This window comes from Mauremys reevesii, linkage group 2 (genome assembly GCF_016161935.1).
Source record: "Mauremys reevesii isolate NIE-2019 linkage group 2, ASM1616193v1, whole genome shotgun sequence".
Classification (NCBI taxonomy): domain Eukaryota; kingdom Metazoa; phylum Chordata; order Testudines; family Geoemydidae; genus Mauremys; species Mauremys reevesii.
In genome coordinates this window covers 166,128,372-166,152,404 of record NC_052624.1, presented here as the reverse complement: position 1 = coordinate 166,152,404, position 24,033 = coordinate 166,128,372, and the positions used below count along the sequence as shown (strand labels likewise).

The window sequence follows — 24,033 nt, the reverse complement described above, 5'->3', positions numbered from 1 at the left end:
GGGCTGCAGCTCAAACTCTGGGACCCTCCCACCGCGCATGAGCCAACTGAGGGGGGTGGGAGGGCTAATTGCTGTGTAGACATATCCAGTGATTTCCAGTCCTGGTGCAGCTTACACTATACCACTTAGTCAGGGCTGTGCCTAAAGTCACAAAAGTGGATTTTCAAAAGAGCCTGTGTGACTTAGAACATAAAAACAAGCACTAGTGACGTGCAATGGGACAGGTGCTCCTAAATCATGTAGGCACTTTTGAAAATCTCACTCAAACTTTCTCCAGAAGTATTTCATTTCATTTTCAGCTCATTTATTTCAGTAGTCTAATTTTCAAGATTCAGTACTGAATCTAGCAGAGACAAGCTATTTACTATAATTCTGTACTTACATGTTCAGAAACAAACAGTGCAATGTGTGGAAGTGCTGCCATGCCTTTGGTTTTAATCTCAGGAAACCGCTTATAACGAGCCACTAGAACACTGTAGAGGTTTGATATGGTACCACCTAACAGCATGGAAAGGAAACAAATACTTCTATTTTGGTTTGAATAGCTTATTCCTACTGGGAATTTAAATTTTACATCACTGCATCAGAGGGCCAGATTCTCAACTGTTATAAATTAGCATACTTCCATTGGCTTAATTTTGATTCCTTAATGACCCAACAATTTGCAATTCACCAGCTGACTGCCCATTTTGACTGCAGGATATATGTACAGATTACCAGTCAAATCTTGGCCACAGAATTTTCTCCCCACCATTTAATCCCTTGTGCACTTCTCCAGGCTTCCACGGATTTGATAAGATTTGCCAATGGGAGTCCCAGTTTGATGGACCTCTTAAGGTTTGTGCTTGTCAGGCAAATTTGATTGCAAGTCTCCTTTTCTTTTCTCCAACCCACCATGTCCCAGTCCCTAACAGAAACAAAGAGAATTAAGGAGCTTGATTCAAAATTATCAAATTCTGATTTCTGAGAGGTTCATTTCTTTCTTTATTCTTATTGTATCATTGTACCAGAAGGTGCTTTCTGAGAATTAGCTTGATGTAAAATTGAATTCTGAGAAGCTTTGTGGATTTTTACTCTTTTCATTGCAGTAACTTTCTTTTCTTTATCCTGTCATTTTTTATTTACATGATTGCTATTAACAATATTTTAAAATTATAAATAATGTTTTAAATAATTTAACCATATTATTTCAAATGGCAAAAAAGTTCAATTCAAATTTGCTTTTAGATTAAAGGGAAGGTTCAAGTTGCTGCCTATTTTATTTTACTTAAGCTACTTTGCTCATGCCTAAAACAAACCTAATGCAGTTTTCATACAGAGCCTGATCCTAAAGTGAGTGAACTTAATGGAAAGACTCTCACTGATTTGCTTGGGCTTCAGATCAGGCTAATAGCAAAGGTAATTTCCTGTCTACTTACCAGGAGAAAATATGCCATCTGCTTCCGTTTCTCCCCATCCAACCATTTCATGCATTTTCTTGAGAAGGATCTCCTCCATGACAACGAACACTGGAGCTATTTCATATGTAAACCTAAAATATGTTTTTAAAAAATAGCAACAGGCTGTTTTCAGAAACGTATTTCTATTACACAAAAGAGGCACAAAAGGAATTAAGACTTGATTTAGGAATGATATAAGGGGTGAGATTAGACTAGTGGCATCCTTTCATTTTTTCTTCCCCATTACCTTCTTCTTTCTCATCCCATATAATATCCATTATCTGACTATACATTTAGAATGTGAAAATGTTATTGTAGATACCTGAGGTGGTGAAAGTAGACTCTTTATTTGTGCCCACTGAATCTAGAAATGGTGTTCTAGATTCTGTCTCATTTACATCTGTGTAACTATTGACTTCACTGGATTTATTTGTTGTTTGCACTGGGATTGCCCAAAAAACACAGCTCAGCTGATTAAAATAGTCCAACATTTCAGGGTCATTCCTCAAGTGAATTTTGCTTGAAATTATATTATATGAGACAGTGAATGTCTGTTTATTGCTACAGCACATCTCAGGTGTGCTTTCTAATGTGACGTCCTGGGCACCGAGTGAGGCAAAGCATTTAGAAGTTTCCCACAGAACCATGTATAGATGTAGAGCCAAATCATGGCCCTATTAGATACTGGGGAGTTGCTGAGGTGGAGAACTAAAGGAAGGTATTTCTGGATGGAGTTGGAGAAGGCTCTCAAAGCAAAGTGACCAGATTGTGTGCAGACAAACAAGAAGCCAGTGTTACAAGAGTAGACAAAGGACTAGAGAGAGACACAAAGTTCGCTTATTACACACATACTCTCACCCTAATACACAATATCTACATGACTCCAAACCAATTTAAAAGAACTTTTTAGTCACTCATGTGAGCATTTATATGGACTCTTAAAAATTCAAAGGAAAGAAGGAAGAGCTATAATTGACTAAATTTAGGAGCGACGCAGTGATTTTTACCTGGAAAAACTGAATTACCTACCAAGCTAAAAAAACCCCAAACACTGTACTGTTTGCTGACTGACATATTAGTCATTGGCTTTGTGTGGCTAATACTGCTCTGTAATACAAAGGGAAAGATATGAATGTTTACTAGGCACTTAGTGAATGAAGGTAACTGTATCAGAACATGACATTATGACCGTATCATAGCATATAGCTTAAAGGTGTAGCTATTTCCTGTTCTCCCTTTGACTGAAACTACTTATAATTGTGCTGCTCTTCAGACACATATTTTTATGTTCTATTTTTTCTTAGAATTGTATTTAGTTAAAAAACATGGTTATAGCTAATCTGGTGGTGTAGCTACACTATTCACTATAGACCTATTAGACCTCCAGTTAAACAGAAACAATTTTGATTGAGCCAAAAAAACTATACCAAGACAGCTCTTAAATTTAGTTCAAAATGTCCAAGTGAAAGACTATAATCTGCAGTAACCAGCTAGGATAATTTTACCAAACTACTCACAGATGTTTATGCAGTTTCCATCTCGATAAACACCACAGCTTTGTTGTAATAGAAAACAAGAGCAGGAATTTACTTTGGTTGAAAGAAATCTGGGGCTTACATTGTCCAAAAAAACCCACAAACAAAACTGAACCTGCAGCCAGAGTTCTGCATGCCTATTTTAACATGTGCAATACTCCATGCATGAACAAGTTTGATTGAAGTACAAAAATTTAGGCTAATAAATGTAAACTACATTTGCATGCCAGACTGTCAAAGTGACAAGCCAGTTAATAATACATTAGTGCTTGTCTAGGCCCTGATCCAGCAAAACACTTAAGCACGTATTTAAACAACATACCTAGTACCCTTCCCGTTGGGCTACTCACATAGGTAAGGTTAAGGAAAGGTGAGTGTTTTACTGGATTGTGTCCATAGTGTTTTTCCTAAGTAGATCTGAAAGTACTTTCCAAAGATGGGCAAGCATTATCATCCCCATTCACTGTATGTGAATTAATATATCTGTAAGGTGCAAAGGGTTAAGATGTTACTGTACACTGACATTCTGCACACTTTCTCCAGCTAATCTTTCCTACTGGGTTATGCAATGGATGTTTTTCTGAAATGTCTCCAAAGAGATGTGTTCCAATGTTCTTGTGGATAGTAAAAATCTGCTAGGACATTTTAATTGGGAAATAGGGACAGAAATACAGTGTGGCTGAAAGCTGTTTAGGTGCAGCATTGTCCATCTCTGTGGACACTAGTTTCTGTTCCAGTCTCTTTAATGATGTTGTCCTTTCAGAAAAGAAAAGTTTTATTATTTTCCCCCATTACATTATAAACTGCAATGAGCTGCATCCCACAGAATGTATGACTGGAAATTATGGATGTAAGATACTTGGTTTTAGGCACATAGAAGGTACATTGGCTAACTCTACCACCTCCAGTCGTCCTTTCTAACCTCCCTACGGTTGGTCTCTATGAGGTGCTCCCCCTTTAGTTTTGTGATGTCTTTTCAGTAAATACATGCACTTTATGGCTTAAACCTAGTACTTTTCAACTTCTCCTGCCTACCAAGACCACACAGTCTACTCCACATATTCTCCACAGATAATGCATCTTCAATAATCCCCTCAAGGCCTCTGCTTCCACTTCCCAGTCTCAAAAATTGTCCACTAGGTCCCAGAGCTCAACAAAATTTTTTTGTCAAAACTTTTTTTTACATGAAAAATGATTATTCAAATTAAATTAATTTTCATTTTGGTCCAAATTTTTGTAAAAAGAAACTGATTTTTTTTAATATGCTGAAAACGGGTGTTTTCTTTTTAAACCAAAATAGTTTTTTTAACAGATTTTTATTTGAGGGAAATGATTTTTTATTGAAAAAAACTAAACTTCCTCCATCTACAGAAAATTTGTGGGAGCAGGGGATAGAATTTTTCAAAATTCATTGTGGAAAATATATTTTAGTCAACTCCACTAGATCCTTTATCCCTTCCAGGAAGCATCCAGTTCTCGAATTCACTTTCTTACCCAAGTTTCTCACTCTCTCTTTCTCTCTCTCTGCCTTTCCTTATCTCAAACACCCGCCCTTAATCCTTGGAGAATAATATACAAAATTCTTATTAGGATTATTAAATGCTATCAACAAAAATAAAACAAATTAGAGTTTTAAAAGTTCAGTATAATTGTTACAAAGTCTTATTTTACTGGAAAACATGTAGCCAAATCTCCAACTTGAAAGTATATGGATCAAATGTTCCAAAAACCGCTTCTTAGTTTGCAGCTGCAACTTGATGCACTAAAAGTTTTGTCCATGCAGTTTTTCTACTCCCAACATTTAGCATACGCAATCCTTGTATTTGCATTTATAAATCAGGGAGTTGAGCATCTAATTACCCATTATACATGTGCCAATTTAAGGTTTTGTGTTCACTAAGACTTCTTGGGTGTATCAAAAGTATTTGAGGGTGCAGAATTGCACATGCCAATCCAGAAGTCTGGTTTGAGGTTCCTTTGAAAATATGGCAGCATGTGCCAAAATGTTCATTTTGGCCATTCAGTCCTACCCGTTTCACAAAGATTTTGCTGTGTTATGGTTATGCTGAACATTTTGCATATACTTAATTTCTTTGTGTTTTATTTCAGAAATTCTTCTAGTGAGAATCTGACAGCTCTGAAATTTTGTTATATTTTATGTTTAATTATAATAGAATCAATCAGCTTTAAGTTGCGGTTGGGATTTCCTGGGAACCCCTCTGCTAGGCTGTGGCAGAGAATCAGTTCATCCTTTGGTTGACCTACCCATGTTCTTTCCTCAGCAGTCATTTTGGGGCTATATTGGTCAGCTATGAGCTCCCTATTGGAGCATGGGATGTGTGCAGTCTGTGTCCTGCAGTCCCTCTCCAGGAATTTTCCAACAGCAGGGGCCTTACACCCTTGGTCACGTGGATGTAACTTGGGACTGAATCTAGTCCTGTAACATTAACAGGGATGTTAGTGATTTTGAGTTCCCGTTGTTCGGTGCTGATGTGTTTTGCAAGTGAACCCTGTCAGGGCCGGTGCTATCATTTAGGCCAACTAGGCGGTTGCCTAGAGCACCAAAATTTGGGGGGTGCCAAAAAGTGGTGCCCCCCCAAAAAATTTTAAAGTGTTTCAGCAGCCGCTGCGCTGGGAGGGAGAGGGAGTCTGAGCCGCCGCCGGCAGCCCGGGGCTTCCAGCGCGCAGTCACTGCTTCGCTTCTCCCACCAACCAGGCTTGCGGCGCCAATCAGCTGTTTGGTGCCGCAAGTCTGGGAGGAGAATTAGAGCGGGGGCAGCGTGCTCGGGGAGGACATGGAGCAGATGTGAGCTGGGGTGGGGAGGTACTGCACAGCTCCCCAGGCCAGGGGGTGAGGAGCTGCCGTGGGGAGGGGAGGAGGAGCTGATGTGGGGAGGGAGGCACCTCAGGGTGGAGTGGGGGGCGGGGAGCTGCTGCAGGGCTGGGGGGGGCAAGGTGGAAGTTTCTTCTAGGGCGCAAAACTTCCTTGCATCAGCCCTGAACCCTGTTATTCCCTCTACTCAGTACATCTGTGTACGTTTTGCCCCAAAATAAGCCTGGATCATTATTAGCTGCTCTTAGGTTAAAATAATTGGCTGCTAATTTTAAGACTGCTGTCTGAAGTATGTTCTGCTTGAAAACAACCAGTGAGTTTACATCCAGTGCAGGCTCCTTAACAGCCATTGTCACTTTGCTGTACAACATGGTTTATCTTCCTCAGTTGTCTGTAGTGCACAGATTCCTGCTACCTAGCCAACACTATTTATGCAAGCGTTCACGCATTTGTTTAAAAAATGGGAAGTCGGTGCTTGCTTGTTTTCAGATAAGTATTTTGCATTCCAGAAAAGTGGCTGGCTTTTGTTAGTATTTAACTTGTAACCAAAGACTGGGATTTACAGTACATACATGTTTGTATTTGCAGTAGCTGACAGCCATTCGCCAGCTAGTCCAACAATGTCAAGGCCACTGGAGAGTTGGTTGAAGTAGCGAGGATGTCCTAAAATGAAATAAAAATAAACCAGAATCTGTGTAAGAGATAGAAATACATTGTTCTTCAGCTCAGTCCCCAGTTAACTTGTGTTGATAAGGACAATGAAATCAGTAAGGAGAATAAGTGTTGCTTTATGCTAATGTTGGGGAAAGAAGCCTTCCTTAAAAAGAGGTATGAAGTGGGGGAGGGATAGCTCAGTGGTTTGAGCATTGGTCTCCTAAACCCAGGGTTGTGAGCTCAATCCTTAAAGGGGCCATTTAGGGAACAGGGGTAAAAATCTGCCTGGGGATTGATCCTGCTTTGAGCAGGGGGTTGGACTAGATGACCTCCTGAGGTCCATTCCAACCCTGATATTCTAAGTAAAACCTAGGACATTCAAGTCTTTATTGAGCAAATTAAATAAACTACATTTTCCAATAAAGTAGCTTACTTTCTACTAACCAGAATTCAAATCATTCAAGACAATGGGTCCCTTATATTGGAATGTGGGTAACATTTTCAAAAGCATTTAGGTTAATAAGATTTATGTGCTTTAGAGCATTTTTCCATTTGTGATCAAAACCCTTTTACTATTCTGAACCAACTGTCTCTAAATCTAAGGATATTTTTGAACCCAGCGTGCTATCCCTTAAGCCTCTGTACATGCCAAGTCAATTCACATCTAAAAAGGCGTTAAAAATAAATATACACAGTTGGAAAAATTGTCTAAATATTTTAGAAACCTCCCTAGTGTCATGCACTGCAAAGGGGAAAGAGAACAGAAAAACAAACCAAAATAGTCAGCCCTATCTAAAATGTTGTCAGTTCCTGTACATAACCCTCTTTAATGAATAATTACATTAAATTATTTAAATAAAGAATTACATTAGTGAATAATTCATTAAAGTGTTAACTGGTTCTCTTGAGAAAGTGACTTTTCACCCCCTTGTTTCTTACTGTATCAAAACAAGTTGAGAGCAGAACAACACACACACCACCCACTGGAAATACAGGATAAGGAAAAAATATTTAAGGAGTTATATGAATCTGGCAAAACTAAGAGTCCTGGACAAATTGATTCCAGTATGGAGAAATGTCAGATCTCTAAATAATGATATATGTGCCTGTGAAGATATGAGAGATACATTTTTGCTGTGGGGGACACTATGTTACCTGTTTTAACTCCATATTTTAAGGTATCCCTACAGTCAACAAGTATCTGTTCCAAAGGCTCTGGCTGATCACGCAGTTCCAAGCTGAACCCTTCCAAGCCTTCCAGAAGCTGATGGGGGTGATGAAAGTCCAGAACTTTACTCTTCCCATCATAGGCTTTTTTAATGTAATTCAGGAGAATTTCTACCACTTCAAGCAGGAACTGGTCTGTTAATTCCTCACCATTCCTAGTAGGCAACAAGTCTAGGAAGAAATCAAGGGAACATCAGTGTAATGTTAACAAGTACTCAGGAGTCAGGTTGGTTGGAGACAAGGCACACTGCTTTTATTGACTTCACAAATGCTCTGTTCAGTCTCACTCTGCACAGGCTTCTGGGAATATCCAGTTTCCACTGAACATGTTCAGAAGTTTACTCTAGTTGCTTCCATCGTTGTAACACATTGTGGTGTTCAGTGAGCATTCAGACCCAGATCCTCCAAGGTATTTAAGAGCCTAATTGCCACTGAAATTATGGAAGCCTTAACTGTTCATTTTGAGGAACTGAATCCTCACTGCACTGGAAAAATCAATGGGAGTTAAGCTCCTAAATTCCTTTGAGGATGTGAGCTTAAGTGCATAAGGTGCTTGGAAAAGATCTGCTTTATTCGGTGACCAGTTCCAACTGACTGTGCATAACAACAATAACATGAACTTCTGTAGCGTCCCGCCCAGACTCTTTTTCTAGGAAGCTCAGCCCTTAAAGGCACAGTCCCCATTACCATATTGCTTATCTCTACTATTATCATGTAAGGGCTTAGCACGTTAACCCTTTTGTAGCATTCACAATATGTTGCACTTCTATAGCACCTTTCATGTGCGGAGCTCAGAACATAGATGCAGATAGTGGGAAAACAGATATTTTGCTCAGTGACCCAACTCTCTATCAGGGTGTTCAAGGGCCAATTCAGACTGGAAGAGGCTAGAAGGGCAGGGATAATTTCCTGCTGGTACAGAAAGGAAATTTACTATGCTACTATTTTCAGTTTGATTCACAGATCCAGAAGACCACAGCTCCCTCTCAGTCTACTAGTGACAATGCAATTGATAGGATCAACATTTCCCTCATCCTCTTCCCCCTAGAAAGGAGGGGCAAGATCATCCATAAATCCTTGAGTCCTTGCCTCACCACCATGATGAAAATACCCCTTGAACCCATTCCCTTGTACTCAGTGGCCTGCAAAGTAGAAAGAGAGAAACTCCTAGGTCTTCATTGAGCATAGGCAAAAATCCTAATGGCTTAGCTACCCCTCCTCTGATCTATGGGTACGGGCTACAGGAACACTTGGTTCCTCCTCAGGGTGCATGTATGTGTGTGGTAGGGTTGCCAGGCATCTAGTTTTCGACCAGAACACCCGGTCGAAAAGTGACCCTGACGCTCTGGTCAGCACCACCAATTGGGCTGTTACAAGTCCAGTCGGCAGTGCTGCTGGTGTAAAGGAGGCTAGTCCCTACCTGTCCTGGCATCATGTGCTGCCCCCAGCCCGAGCACCGGCTCTGTACTTCCATTGGCCGGGAACCACAATGAATGGGAGCTGGGGTGGGGGGCGGTACCTGCAGGCGAGAGCAGTGCGTGGAGCGTCCTGTCCCCCCCGCCTAGGAGCCAGACCTGCTGGCCACTTCCAGGGCCCAGCGCAGAGTCAGAATAGGCAGGGAGCCTGCCTTAACCCCACTGTGCCGCTGACCAGGAGCCGCCCGAGGTAAACCCATGCCCCAACACAAAGCCCCAACCCGCTGCCCCAGCCCTGAGTCCCCCCAAACCCCCTCCTGCACCACAAACCCCTCATCCCCAGCCCCACCCCAGAACCTGCATCCCCAGCCCAAAGCCCATACCCCACCTCCTGCACTGCCTCAACATGCAGCCCCTTCTTGCACTCCAAATGCCTCAGCCCCACCCTCAGCCTGGACCCACCTCCTGCACCCCAAACCCCTCATCCCCAGCCCCACCCCAGAATCTGCACCCTCAACCCTCTGCCTCAACCCGCAGCCCCCTCCCACACTCTGAATCCCTTGGCCCCACCCCCCCCAGCCTGGAGCCCCCCTTCCTGCACTCCAAACCTCTCATCCCCAGCTCCACCTGGAGCCCTCATCCCCTCCAGCACCCCAACTCCCAGCCCCAGTCTGGACACCCCTCCCACACTCTGAACCCCTCGTTTCTGGCCCCACCCCAGAGTGTGTATCCCTAGTTAGAGCCCTAGCCCTCTCCTGCACCCCAACCCCCTGTCCCAGCCCCGTGAAAGTGAGTGAGGGTGGGGGAGAGTGAACCACCAAGGGAGGGGGAGTGAGTGGGGGGCAGGGCCTAGGGGAAGGGGTGGGTGGGGTGGGCCTCAGGGAAGGAGCAGGGCTACGGTGTTCGGTTTTGTGCAATTAGAAAGTTGGCAAACCTAGTGTGTGTGTGTGGGCGGGGGGGAACTGCTGGTTCTTGGCCTATCAATCTATGGAGGGTGGGAAAATATGTGGGGGGACTTCTACTACCAGTTTTGCCTGCTGGTTTTATTTAGGAGATTTGTTACCAGATTTATGAAGATTAGAGAGAATGAGGAGTAGAGAGGGAGAGATTGGGAACAGAGACGAGAGGACACTTCATCTTCATTGTCTTCCACCTTTCCCCATTGGACATATAAAATGTAGTCATCAAGCTGAACCATGACACATCTCCACAATACACTGTTTAGAAACAGGGAATCTTCCCAAGAGAAATACCAGCCAGAATTTATTGACAACAAAAGGAACAATTATAGAAAGGGTTGGTTGTTCTGTTGTTTTGTTTTTTTTATGTCACACTTACCCGATGCATAGATATTTGAAAAATTAGCCACAAGGATCTCAGAGTTAGTGTCCTTTTCCTTCTCTTCACTTTCTCCCTGAAAGCTAGAGATATGTTTCTCGCTCAGCTGGGAAGGTTCATGATGGACCCGTTCATCTGGGAAAATGCCACCAGATTGAAAAAAGAAAATGGCTTTAAATTATTATTTGCAATATAGGAATTTCCAGACCAGATCAGATGACAGTCCATCCACTAGTCTGGTATTCAGTCTGTGACAGTTGCCAGAGTCACAGTTTCAGGGTAACTGCACCTGTATCCCCACTCCAAGGTCCACTCAAGGAGTGTCTAGTCAGTCATCATCAGCCCAGTAGGGGCCCTAGTAGCTTTACTCTTCCTTCCAAATCACTTTGGCTGCTTATCTTTTGGGGCCGACTTTGATACAATGGGATGGCTTGTGGGATAATGTGCTAATCAACGTGAGAAATGATCAAAATGTGGCCTCTACCTATTGACCTACTATTTTTTTAAACATTTAACAAACATTTAACTTCCTTCAACAAATGCTTCATACAGTCCTTCAAGCTATTACTTCTGGTCACCATAATTTCAAATTCTAACAGATGCCTACCTAACACATTTCCCATATTCCTGAGGTTTTCTGAAAGGAATCTCTAAAAAGCATTTCCAAAGTTTCTAAATCCTTACGATGCATCCCATGGGTAAGATTCATGTCAGGAGATCTGCCAATGCAAGCCAAACAAAATAGTTGACTTCTGAAGGAATTTGCCTGGGGAAAAAAAAGGAGGCCCACACGATTTAACCTGTTATCTGACTATAAAGCTAACTTTTCTTTTGACTTCTGCCTGCACACACACTGGAAAGAATTTGGACTTGGAGATGGATTTTAAAAATCTCTATTTGCCAATGAAGTTAATTTGACACATTTAACATTTTACTCAGATAAATTGCCACCACAGCTTAACAAATTTGGGTGGACATGGCTGTAGCATAAGTAACAATTGTCACTGGGCTAAGGCACTTATTTAATTTTTTTTTAAAGTACAAAAGCTAAATCCTAGACTCTGAGCTAATGCTTAAAACAGCTATCCAAAGAGGCAATTAAATTAGAACAAACCTTATATTCATCAGATAGACATCTGTTTAGTTTAATAAAAGGAGGTGCTTTCCTATTTTGGTTGTTGGATGGAAATGACTGATTTACCTAGGCTTTTATTACAGTAATTTTCTTTGATGTGATTTTGGGTTAATCATTGGGGGGAGCACAAAATACAAGGATCCATGTTTTGGGGATTTTTAAAGATGGAAATAATTGAAGCAAATACACCTTCTTTTCACTCATTGCCCTAGTACAGTATGGTAGAGGCACAATGGGCACCACAGCTCTTGCTCACAGATGTTGGATCTCCTTTGCTTTCGGTGTTCTCTGGTTATGTGTTTCAAACAACAACATTAATACTAATAATCAGACATTTGCTTAAGCAGAACAGCAAAATCAAGGCAAGAAATATAACTTTGAAATGCTGTTGTTTACATGCTACAAGAGGTCAACAGGTGTAGTCCTTGGAAACCCATACACACAGTGTCCCTAAAATGGATATGGGAATTTCCTCCACTCACAAAGGCAATACAGACTAGTCATGGGGACTGCAGGGAACAAATTAATATGAGCTGGACTGCACATAGTCACTGACTGGACAATCATCAGACAGTAATTTACAGTCATGCTGGAGGGAATTTTTAATTCCTGTTTTTCCTTTCCAGGTCTTAAGAAGACTCTCGTTACTATTTTAATTCCGTGTTTTATAATTAAACAAAGAAATTTACTTGCATCAAATACAGTTATAAGACTTGATATTTGAACAACAGCTTTTAATTTTGCAGTGCTGTTTTGCAGGCACAAATAACAGCCACATGTCTAACTGCACTATTGTGCCTAAAATTAGATAGTACCAGGTAAACAGCTAACAATTTAAGTGTTCAAAATGCACCTGCAAAACTGAAGGCTGGGATGAGGCCTCTATTAAGGTTGTGCTCAGTACTGTATTCCTTACTCCGTTACTACCAATGCCTTATGATGTCTAATGTATAATCTCAAAAGCCTGTCTCTCTCACCAACAGAAGCTGTTCCAATGAAAGATATTACCTCACCCACTTTGTCTTGCTAAGTAACTACAAAGATAACATCTTTTCCAGTGGGTGTCTAACAATGTGCTAATTTTACTTATGATGGAAATGCACCAACTGTTCTAGTTAAACTAAAATAAGTATCAGCAATTATATAACTTCAATATCTGTAGTATTCCCTTGATAATTCATATATGTACAATATTTTAGGTGATACCAGGACTTTAATAATTGCAGAATTTGCAATGTTCAAACAGCAAATATTAGACATAATGAGAAAAATGTGTATTTTCAGTCTGAATAACTGTTTCAACACAGCTAAAATCAAATCTTCATTTTAACTCAATTGAATAATATAACACCCTCTTGTTTTTCTGTTTATACTAATGTAGAATGATAAAAGGCCACTGTGTTCTGTTACTGAATCCTTCACAGGACTCAACTGTTCTCTCTAATGAATAAGAAAATATGAATGGGATTCCATTAGCTTTAAACTATGACTGTCCTCTCGATACAAGTCAAAGCAAAGCAGTTCAAAAGTCTGATCCATTTGCTTTCTGTGTTTAACCAAATATCTCTCCATCGTTTATACCAATATTGGGGAAAGGGCTGTGTTTTTGTTTTGGTAATAGAGGATTAAGCTTTATATACTTTATATGTATTTTGAGAAGACAGCTTTCTTCTTATACCCATTTTATACCAATGCAACTACCCTGAGTTCACAGAAGCTATTCCCAATTTGAACTGGTGCAAATAACACCAGAATCAATTGCAGCAACTCTGACTTTGAATTTACCGGATATTTTCTCAGTACATATTTTGAATGTGATTATTAGTGTGAAACGGGCTGCTGTAGGGCATTATCTTCAGAAACACACCTGATTTTTTCTTTTAAATATGATTAACAGCTAGACAACTAAAGAGAATGAATGTCAGGAGAGAAAGCAAAGATGCAGAATATAAGCAGAGACTTACTAATGATTTGTTCTCTTCTATAAGCAGTGAAGTTTAACATCCTAATGAACTGAACACTACTTTGGGAAGGAGTGGTGGAAATTGTTTGGTTTTACACTGTTTTGCCTCAACATGTAATAGCTTTCCAAAAAACACCTCTCATTTTTACTACCCTTTCTTCAGACACAAAGACACTGCTAGTTACCAGTTTGCCCCTTCTCCCCCTTTTTTGGCATGAACAAGTTATATATCAAATTCTATCACCAAAATGTAATCAGCCCTCTTCTACATTCTCTTCTTCCTCATCATTTCATTATATCACAGATGTCAGACAGCTGTAAATCAGACAATTAAAGGCATGATTCTACCTCACTGAAGTCAGCTGGAGTCTTAACATTTACCTCTAAGGGGTATGAAACAGACCCATATTTGTATTCTTTCCCAGGGCAGGCTATGCAGCGACAGTTCCATATCCCTGTGTATAGTTAAAGTCATATCAAAGACCGTCTCACTTTTTTAAATTGGTTACATAAACAAACTTTATTCTGATTTTTTAAATGTATATATATATAATTTCATACAAAGTCTTTCAGTGAAGAGATTATTTAATGTAATCTTTGAACTTACTTGTCTTGTTAGGACCTGTCCTGAAATCCATGTCTATGCTTCTCTGAAGAACAGCACAGCACAGGAAAAGGCCCTGAGTAATAAAAAGTACAATTTTGCAAACAAAACAAAACAAAACAAAAGCTTGTGTTCATCAAGCCTATGTGCAGCTGAACTGATTTGTCACAGATACAGATTTATCTAGTGTTTATATTCTTTCAATGTATTGCTCAGAGTTTCTGGGCGTTCCTACTAGTTAAACTAAATGGAAGGGGAGGTACGATTTTTTTCTTGCTCTCTTTTTTTAAGTGGCTAGCACCCGTTTGTTTTTAAAGCAATAAACACCTTTTTCAAGGCTTCCTTAGAAACCTCTAATATAATTAAAGTAGTTTGCATGCCTACCAAAATTTCCCTTTAACATTTTCAACTACTTTGTGTATCTATGGACCAATCTTGAAAGGTGCTAAGTACCCCTAGCTTCCATTGACTTCAATAGGAATCAAGGGTGCACAGGAACTTGCGGGATCAATTCCTTGCTCTGATGGATTTATGCAACGCTCTCATTGATTTTGCTGTGTGTGGGGGAAGAGAAACAGAAGCAATGTGTGTGCAGTCCAGTATTAGAGCTGCCATTGAAGATGGAACCTCGATGCCAACTCTGCCCACATATCTACACCAGCAACACCATCACAGGACCTAACCAGATCAGCCACACCATCACCGGTTCATTCACCTGCACGTCCACCAATGTAATATATGCCATCATATGCCAGCAATGCCCCTCTGCTATGTACATCGGCCAAACTGGACAGTCTCTAAGGAAAAGGATAAATGGACACAAATCAGACATTAGGAATGGCAATATACAAAAACCTGTAGGAGAACACTTCAACCTCCCTGGCCACACAATAGCAGATGTTAAGGTGGCCATCTTACAACAAAAAAACTTTAGGACCAGACTTCAAAGAGAAACTGCTGAGCTCCAATTCATCTGCAAATTTAACACCATCAGCTTAGGACTAAACAAAGACTGTGAATGGCTTGCCAATTACAGAACCAGTTTCTCCTCCCTTGGCTTTCACACCTCAGCTGCTGGAACAGGGCCCCATCCTCCCTGATTGATCTAACCTCGTTATCTCTAGCTTGCTTCTTGCTTGCTTATATATACACACCTGTCCCTGGAAATTTCCACTGCTTGCATCCGAAGAAGTGGGTATTCACCCACGAAAGCTCATGCTGCAAAACTTCTGTTAGTCTATAAGGTGCCACAGGATTCTTTGCTGCTTCTACAGAACCAGACTAACACGGCTACCCCTCTGATACTTGACACCATGCAAGGCACTGCATTTAGCCGTATGGAGTGAAAATCCATCAACCTCATGAAGAAACTTGCACAAATACAGACGGATATCATCTTCCTTTCCAAATGTAAACGGATGGACATCATACCTAATGGACTAAAGGTAAAAAATCCACTGCTATCTACATACTACACAGACCACAGTGAGAGTTTATGCCGTACTCTAAGAAACTGAGGAACCACCTGATCAGCATCCTATACAGCAAACAGGAAAACATCAAAAAAGAGCTCTCCAACCTAGAGACTCTCATCAATAACCAAACTTCCATACAAACGGACTTCACTAAAATAAGACAGGAGATCTACATTACCCACTTCACCTCTCTAAAAAGGAAAAAGGACTGTAAGCTGTCTAAACTCCTACCTGCCACATGGGGCCACAACCGTGATACCCCTAACCCACCCAGCAATATCGTCAATCTATCCAGCCACACACTCAGCCCAGAAGAACAGTCTGTCCTATCTCGGGGACTTTCCTTCTGCCCTGCCACCCCCACCAACATGATACAGTTCTGCGGCGATCTGGAAGCCTACTTTCGCCGTCTCCGACTCAAAGAATACTTCCAGGACAACACTGAACAGCGCACTGATACACAGTTACCCTCCCACCAACAGCACAAGAAGAAGAACTCCACATGGACTCCTCCTGAGGGTCGAAATGACAGTCTGGACCTATACATTGAATGCTTCCGCCGACGTGCACAGGCAGAAATTGTGGAAAAACAACATCACTTGCCTCACAACTTAAGTCGTGCAGAACGCAATGCCATCCACAGCCTCAGAAACCATCCTGACATTATAATCAAAGAGGCTGATAAAGGAGGTGCTGTTGTCATCATGAACAGGTCTGACTACCAAAAGGAGGCCGCCAGACAACTCTCCAATACCAAATTTTACAGGCTACTTCCCTCAGATCCCACTGAGGAATACACTAAGAAACTGCACCATCTACTCAGGACACTCCCTACACTAGCACCGGAACAAATCAACATACCCTTAGAGCCCCGACCAGGGTTATTCTATCTACTACCCAAGATCCACAAACCCGGAAATCCTGGACGCCCCATCATCTCTGGCATTGGAACTCTCACTGAAGGACTGTCTGGATATGTAGACTCTCTACTCAGACCCTATGTTACCAGCACTCCCAGCTATCTCTGTGACACCACTGATTTCCTGAGGAAACTACAATGCATTGGTGACCTTCCAGAAAACACCATCCTAGCCACCATGGATGTAGAGGCTCTCTACACAAACATCCCACACACTGATGGAATACAAGCTATCAGGAACAGTATCCCTGATGATGCCACAGCACAACTGGTTGCTGAGCTCTGTGCCTTTATCCTCACACACAACTATTTCAAATTTAATGACAATATATATCTCCAGATCAGTGGCACTGCTATGGGCACCCGCATGGCCCCACAATATGCCAATATTTTTATGGCCGACCTGGAACAACGCTTCCTCAGCTCCATCCACTCACGCCCCTTCTCTACCTACGCTACATTGATGACATCTTCATCATCTGGACCCATGGGAAGGAGACTCTGGAAAAATTCCACCATGATTTCAACAGCTTCCACCCCTCCATCAACCTCAGCCTGGACCTATCTACACGGGAGGTCCACTTCCTAGACACCACGGTGCAAATAAGTGGTGGTCACATTACCACCACCCTATACCGAAAACCTACCGACCGCTATGCCTACCTTCATGCCTCCAGCTTCCATCCCGGGCACACCACAAGATCCATTGTCTACAGCCAAGCACTGAGGTACAACCGTATCTGCTCTAACCCCGCAGACAGAGACCAACACCTAGAAAATCTCCACCAAGCATTCTCAAGACTACAGTACCCACACGAGGAAATAAGGAAACAGATCAACAGAGCCAAATGTGTACCCAGAAACCTCCTTCTGCAAGACAAACCCAAGAAAGAAACCAACAGGACTCCACTGGCCATCACATACAGTCCCCAGCTCAAACTCCTCCAACGCATCATCAGGGATCTACAACCCATCCTGGACAATGATCCCACACTTTCACAGGCGTTGGGTGGCAGGCCAGTCCTCGCCCACAGACAACCTGCCAACCTGAAGCATATTCTCACCAACAACTGCACACCACACCATAGTAACTCTAGCTCAGGAACCAACCCATGCAAGAAACCTCGATGCCAACTCTGCCCACATATCTACACCAGCAACACCATCACAGGACCTAACCAGATCAGCCACACCATCACCGGTTCATTCACCTGCACGTCCACCAATGTAATATATGCCATCATATGCCAGCAATGCCCCTCTGCTATGTACATCGGCCAAACTGGACAGTCTCTAAGGAAAAGGATAAATGGACACAAATCAGACATTAGGAATGGCAATATACAAAAACCTGTAGGAGAACACTTCAACCTCCCTGGCCACACAATAGCAGATGTTATGGTGGCCATCTTACAACAAAAAAACTTTAGGACCAGACTTCAAAGAGAAACTGCTGAGCTCCAATTCATCTGCAAATTTAACACCATCAGCTTAGGACTAAACAAAGACTGTGAATGGCTTGCCAATTACAGAACCAGTTTCTCCTCCCTTGGCTTTCACACCTCAGCTGCTGGAACAGGGCCCCATCCTCCCTGATTGATCTAACCTCGTTATCTCTAGCTTGCTTCTTGCTTGCTTATATATACACACACCTGTCCCTGGAAATTTCCACTGCTTGCATCCGAAGAAGTGGGTATTCACCCACGAAAGCTCATGCTGCAAAACTTCTGTTAGTCTATAAGGTGCCACAGGATTCTTTGCTGCTTCTACAGAACCAGACTAACACGGCTACCCCTCTGATACAGGACTTACTATTAATCTTATTTGAAAGTGTTCTTGGTGCTTTGAAAAGCCTTTAATCTGACATAATTGAGGGCTTAAATCTTGCATTAATCTAGTCAAGCCCCACCCCAGTTTACTTACCCGAAGGCTTGTGAAACTGTGGTGTGTCTCTCCTTAGTTTTCTCTCTGGCTAGCCACTTTCTCTTCTTGCCAGGATAGAACTTCTCTGAGAACAAGCTGCCTGCTTAATTGGGAATGGGGGATGGTTTTTGTAGGGTATAACTCTGCATGCTAGTAGAGATTTGTACCACAATGAGTCCTGCAGCAGAGGGACTCTATCATCAGGTGATGGAGGTAAGTGGGTCTCCAAGTTCGGAGGCTTCAAAAATTACAACAGATTTGATGCAGAGAGAGAAGAGTTGATGCATGCTCAGGCTGCAGAGCCAAAGTCTCTTCCCCTGACTTTCTGCTTATTGGAAACTGAGACTCAACTCCTGGTAGGTGGAGCCTATGTTGAGACCACTAACTGAACAGTTGCAGGCAGGCTGTTCAAATAATAAAATAAAACACTTCTTTTAAAATGAAAAACACTGGAGTTGTCCATCCCAGAGCAGATCCGATCTACTATCTTTCATGATTCTACATGTGACTTTCTTGTCATTGTCATGGTGGATTGCCCAGGCAATTGTGGATATTAGTAATGTACAGTACCCTACCAAATTCATGGCCATGAAAAACATGGCACAGACCTTGAAATTTGGTGTCGTCCCATGAAATCTGGTCTTTTGTGCGCTTTTACCCTATACTATACAGGTTTCATGGGGGCGATCAGTGTTTTTCAAATTGGGGGTCCTGATTCAAAAGGGATTTGAAGGGGAGATTGCAAGGTTATTTTAGGGGGGTCAAAGTATTGCCACCCTTAGTTCTTGGCTGCCATCAGATCTGGGTGGCCGGCCAACAGCCACCGCTCTCTGCCAGGTGCCCAGATCTGAAGGCAGTGCCCCGCCAGCAGCAGTGCTGAAGTAAAAGTGGCAATACCATACCATACCACCCTTACTTCTGAGCTTCTGCCTTCAGAGATGGGCAGCTGGAGAGTGGCAGCTGCTGACCAAGGGCCCAGCTCTGAAGGCAGCAGCACAGAAGTAAAAGTTCTGCAGCCACTGCCCGTCATCCCAGACGTGCATGACTATGTGATCCCACCACTCAGTGCTTGTTTCCCGAGCCCAAAAGCAGCGTTCCACTATGGTCAGCACCTCCGTGAATGCCACAAGTAATCTTGTGTCGTAGCTATGACATGTGGTGAGATCAATGTCACACTCCTCTTGCCTTTGTAGTTTAAGGAACAACTCCACTAGCGCTCGTGATGTATTGGTCAGAGCAAACAGCATACTGGTCAGCAGTTTGGGATCCATTCCTGCAGCCTGAAAGAGGCAGGGCATGCAGTACAGAAACCACTGAAATATGGCGCCAAATGCAGATGGAAGCACAGCAATTGCTTGCATCACGGGGCATTGGGACAGGAACCAGGATGCCCTGCAGTCCCCTCCCCCCATCCTCCCACAACTCTTAGTGGCAGAAGAGGAAGAGATGCTCTGTGGGATAGCTGCCCAGAGTGCACCGCTCCAAATACCACTGCAAGTGCCACAAGTGTGAACACGCTATTGCGCAGGCAGCTGTCAGTGTGATCACACAACAACAGTTTCCCTTCTGCGCGCTCAGGGTGGTGCTGTAACTGCTGGCGCTGTAACTTTGCTAGTACAGATGTGCCCTAAGTCTCCCCATAATAGCTGGATGATGATAATCCATACTTCATGGGGTATTGTGAGGATAAATACCTTAAAGATTGCTAGGCCCTCAGGTAATCAGAGCTGTATAAATACCTAAGGGTATGTCTACACTACCAGATTAGTTCAATTTAACTTAATTCGAATTTGTGGAATCGACCTTACAAAGTCGAATTTGTGTGTCCACACTAAGGACACTAATTTGACTTTGTGAGTCCACACTAACGGGGCAAGCATCGACATTGGAAGCGGTGCACTGTGGGAAGCTATCCCACAGTTCCCGCAGTCCCCGCTGCCCATTTGAATTCTGGGATTTCCCCACAATGCATGCTGGGGGGAAAAATGTGTCGAGGGTGGTCTTGGGTAACTGTCATCATTCAACGTGCTTTTGGACGTCTCAAGGGGAGATGGAGGAGCTTACTGACTCACTCGGATCTCAGCGAAACCAATATCCCCATTGTTATTGCAGCTTGCTGTGTTCTCCACAATCTCTGTGAGAGCAAGGGGGAGACCTTTATGGCGGGATGGGAGGTTGAGGCAAATCGCCTGGCTGCTGATTACGCTCAGCCAGACAGCCGTGCAATTAGAAGAGCCCAGCGGGAAGCGCTGTGCATCCGGGAGGCTTTGAAAGCTAGGTTCCTCAGGGAGCAGGGTAACCTGCGACTGTTCAGTTTCTTTACAGAGAAGCTGAACCTGCCCCTGCTTCAGTTACTGTTGACTTTCTTCTGCGGTTACATACCCCGATCACCACGTTTCCCCCCTTCCAACACACGTTTAAAAATAAAGTTAATGGAACATTGTTAATTAACAACATTTTCTTTATTAATGAATTCGCGTTAAAGGGTTGAAACAGGGATGCAGACTGTGGTGGGTAGGGTGTGCAGTGATGTTAACACCGCTTCTACACTTGAGGAATGATAGGCTCCTGCTCCTAGAGCGGTCTGCAGTGCCGGACTGGTTGTTTCAACGGAGCCTGCCATCCCTCCTTTTCGGGACTCTGTGTGCGGGGGCTATGTGACCTTGTGGCGGGGGAGGACGGTTACAGATTCCCCTGCTGCATGGCTCTGTGGTCCGGGACAAGGACCGCTGCATAAGTTCTGTAACCGCCCTCCCATGCGACAAAGTCACGTACCCCCCACCCACACAGAACATGGAAAACACCTCCCAGACCGACCAGGGTGCCTACTGACTGCGCTGTGTGTGTGACCTGCTGTTGATCCTGCCCCCGTGTCTGTACCCTGGTAAAGGTGACTGTCCTATGCAATTAACAACCCCCTTCCCCACCCCCCTTCACAGGCAGTCTTCTGTAGAAAAACTTGACAGAAATAGTAATTAACAGCAAACTACTTTTAATAATCAACTACACAGTTAGGGGATGAAACTGGGATTGGGGCTTCAGTGAGCCAGGAAGGGAAGGACTTCTCAACATTTAGGGAATGAGAGCCTTCTTGTATTTGTGCACTCTGCAGGGGTGCAGTGACAGTTTTCACGGCCCCTGTCGCCCCTCCTTCTTGTTACTTTGGGTGAGCGGGGTTTGGGACTTTGTGGCAGGGGAGGGCGGTTGCAGATACAGTGCAGGGGTGCTCTGTCCTCCTGCCTGCGGTCCTGCAGAACATCCACAAGGCGCCGGAGCATGTCAAATTTTCCCTGGGCATTTCCTGTGTGGCTGGTCAGAACATCCAAGCTTGGACTGCTGTCCAGAGCGTCAACAGAGTGGTGCACTGTGGGATAGCTCCCGGAGCTACTAAGATCAATTTCCGTCCACACATAGCCTAATTCGACATAGTCATGTCGAATTTAGCGCTACTCCCCTCGTCGGGGAGGAGTACACAATTTGAACTAAAGAGCCCTCTAGGTCGAACTAATTAGCTTCCTGGTGTGGACGGGTGCACGGTTAAGTCGATTTAACTCTGCTAAATTCGACATAAACTCCTAGTGTAGACCAGGCCTAAGATAGATACCATCACCAAGCACCATCAAAACTTTTTGGGTGTGTTCCGTATGGTTATACTTTCCTACCTTCCAAACAATAACAAATTTCACTTCAAGTTATGGTTGCAAACTAACAAGAAAACTCTAGCCCAAAGTGGTTCACTTACAAGCAAAACTGCAGAGCTTGCTTGGCTTGGGAGTGAAGCTATCAGTCGGTCCAAGTGTGCCAGAAATACTCTTTAACTTTTCAACTAAAGTGATCTGAGTTTCAAATTTGTAATGAAATCTGAAACTGGGTGAATTTTGCAGGCCCTCATTGCCTGGTGCAAACATTTTCCAGAGCTCAAATGTGAACCATCTTAAGAACAGACTTGTTTTAAAAAGCCTTTTTAAAACTTAGATTTGTTACTGACACTGTAAATCTGTTATAATATCATTGCCCCATTTTGAGCCAGAATATTAAAGACACAAAGAACAAAGATCCCCAAGTAATACATTGTTGTAAGAGAAACATATCACTTACTTGTGAAAAGTATCAGAGGGGTAGCCATGTTAGTCTGGATCTGTAAAAGCAGCAAAGAGTCCTGTGGCACCTTATAGACTAACAGATGTATTGGAGCATGAGCTTTCGTGTGTGAATTTCGTGGATGCATCCAACGAAGTGGGTATTCACCCATGAAAGTTCATGCTCCAATATGTCTGTTAGTCTATAAGGTGCCACAAGACTCTTTGCTGCTTTTACTTGTGAAAGGTTCTGGGAGGGATATTTTGGGGTGTATGCAGGAACTGCAAGTCTCCCATTTAATATTAAGTGTAGGAAATACAAGAATTCTTGCCAATAATCCATAAACATTCTCACAAGTTGTTTCTGGTTTGCAACAGACAAACACTACAGTAAACTTCCTGATAATAGTGCACTCTTACTCAATGATGAAAGATAGAGCACACACTCAGAAATTAAAGCTTGTTTGTGAACAGCTCCCATTGACTTCAGTGGGATTTGTGGATGCTCATCACTTCTGAAGAGTGGGTCATTTTTATTTAGATATCTAAATGTGGCTTTCAGAGCCTAATGCTTAGATACCCAAGTTAATAAACTCTGGCTATTGGGCTCATAGATAGCTTATTTTGGAGATGGGAGATTGTCTTCCATGATGTACTTAATCCATCTGGGGCCCATAGAGGAAAATGAGGCAATCAAACTACAGCACCCACAAATTTTCATTTTGTTGAAACCCCAATTTTTATGGAAAAAAGAGTTAAAATGTGTTAAATATTTAACCAGCGCTACAGGATGACATAGATTATGTGACTGTGGCATTTGCTGAATACAGTGCTGTTTGCACCAGTAAGGGTCTGCTCACAGAAGTTGTCACTGAACCAGCCAAGGTTTGATGGGAAGTTCTAAGTTGAAAACAAACAAAAAATGCTTCCACCCAAAGGGTCCTACTTACCTCACCCTGAAAATTACCTGGCAGCTCCCCAGAAGGCAGCTTGGGAGAGACCCTCCGTCATAAGAACATAACATAAGAACAGCCGTACCAGGTCAGACCAAAGGTCCATCTAGCTCAGTATCTGTCTACCGACATTGGCCAATGCCAGGTGCCCCAGAAGGAGTGAACCTAACAGGCAATGATCAAGTGATCACTCTCCTGCCATCCATCTCCATCCTCTGACGAACAGAGGCTAGGGACACCATTCTTTACCCATCCTGGCTAATAGCCATTTATGGACTTCACCACCATGACTTTATCCAGTTCTCTTTTAAACACTGTTATAGTCCTAGCCTTCACAACCTCCTCAGGCAAGGAGTTCCACAAGTTGACTGTGCGCTGCGTGAAGAAGAACTTCCTTTTATTTGTTTCAAACCTGCTGCCTATTAATTTCATTTGGTGACCCCTAGTTCTTGTATTATGGGAATAAGTAAATAACTTTTCCTTATCACTCGTGATTTTATATACCTCTATCATATCCTCCCTTAGTCTCCTTTTTTCCAAG

General features: G+C 42.8%; 1 protein-coding gene across 3 annotated transcripts in view; it reads right to left on the bottom strand.

Annotated features, from left to right (window-relative positions):
* LOC120397828 (glutamate decarboxylase 1-like) overlaps positions 1 to 24,033 on the bottom strand; it is a 72,777-nt gene that overhangs the window by 23,364 nt on the left and 25,380 nt on the right. For 2 of the 3 annotated variants that reach the window (XM_039524364.1, XM_039524363.1), the window contains exons 2-7: positions 14,147 to 14,219; positions 10,442 to 10,576; positions 7,617 to 7,859; positions 6,380 to 6,470; positions 1,419 to 1,531; positions 383 to 498 (exon numbers count right to left, since the gene is read on the bottom strand). In XM_039524364.1, coding sequence (XP_039380298.1) covers positions 383 to 498; positions 1,419 to 1,531; positions 6,380 to 6,470; positions 7,617 to 7,859; positions 10,442 to 10,576; positions 14,147 to 14,177 — 729 coding nt within the window. In that variant the 5' untranslated portion in view covers positions 14,178 to 14,219. Of the gene's footprint in view, positions 1 to 382; positions 499 to 1,418; positions 1,532 to 6,379; positions 6,471 to 7,616; positions 7,860 to 10,441; positions 10,577 to 14,146; positions 14,220 to 17,748; positions 17,788 to 24,033 lie in introns of those variants that run through there. The other variant, XM_039524362.1, reaches the window with a different exon arrangement.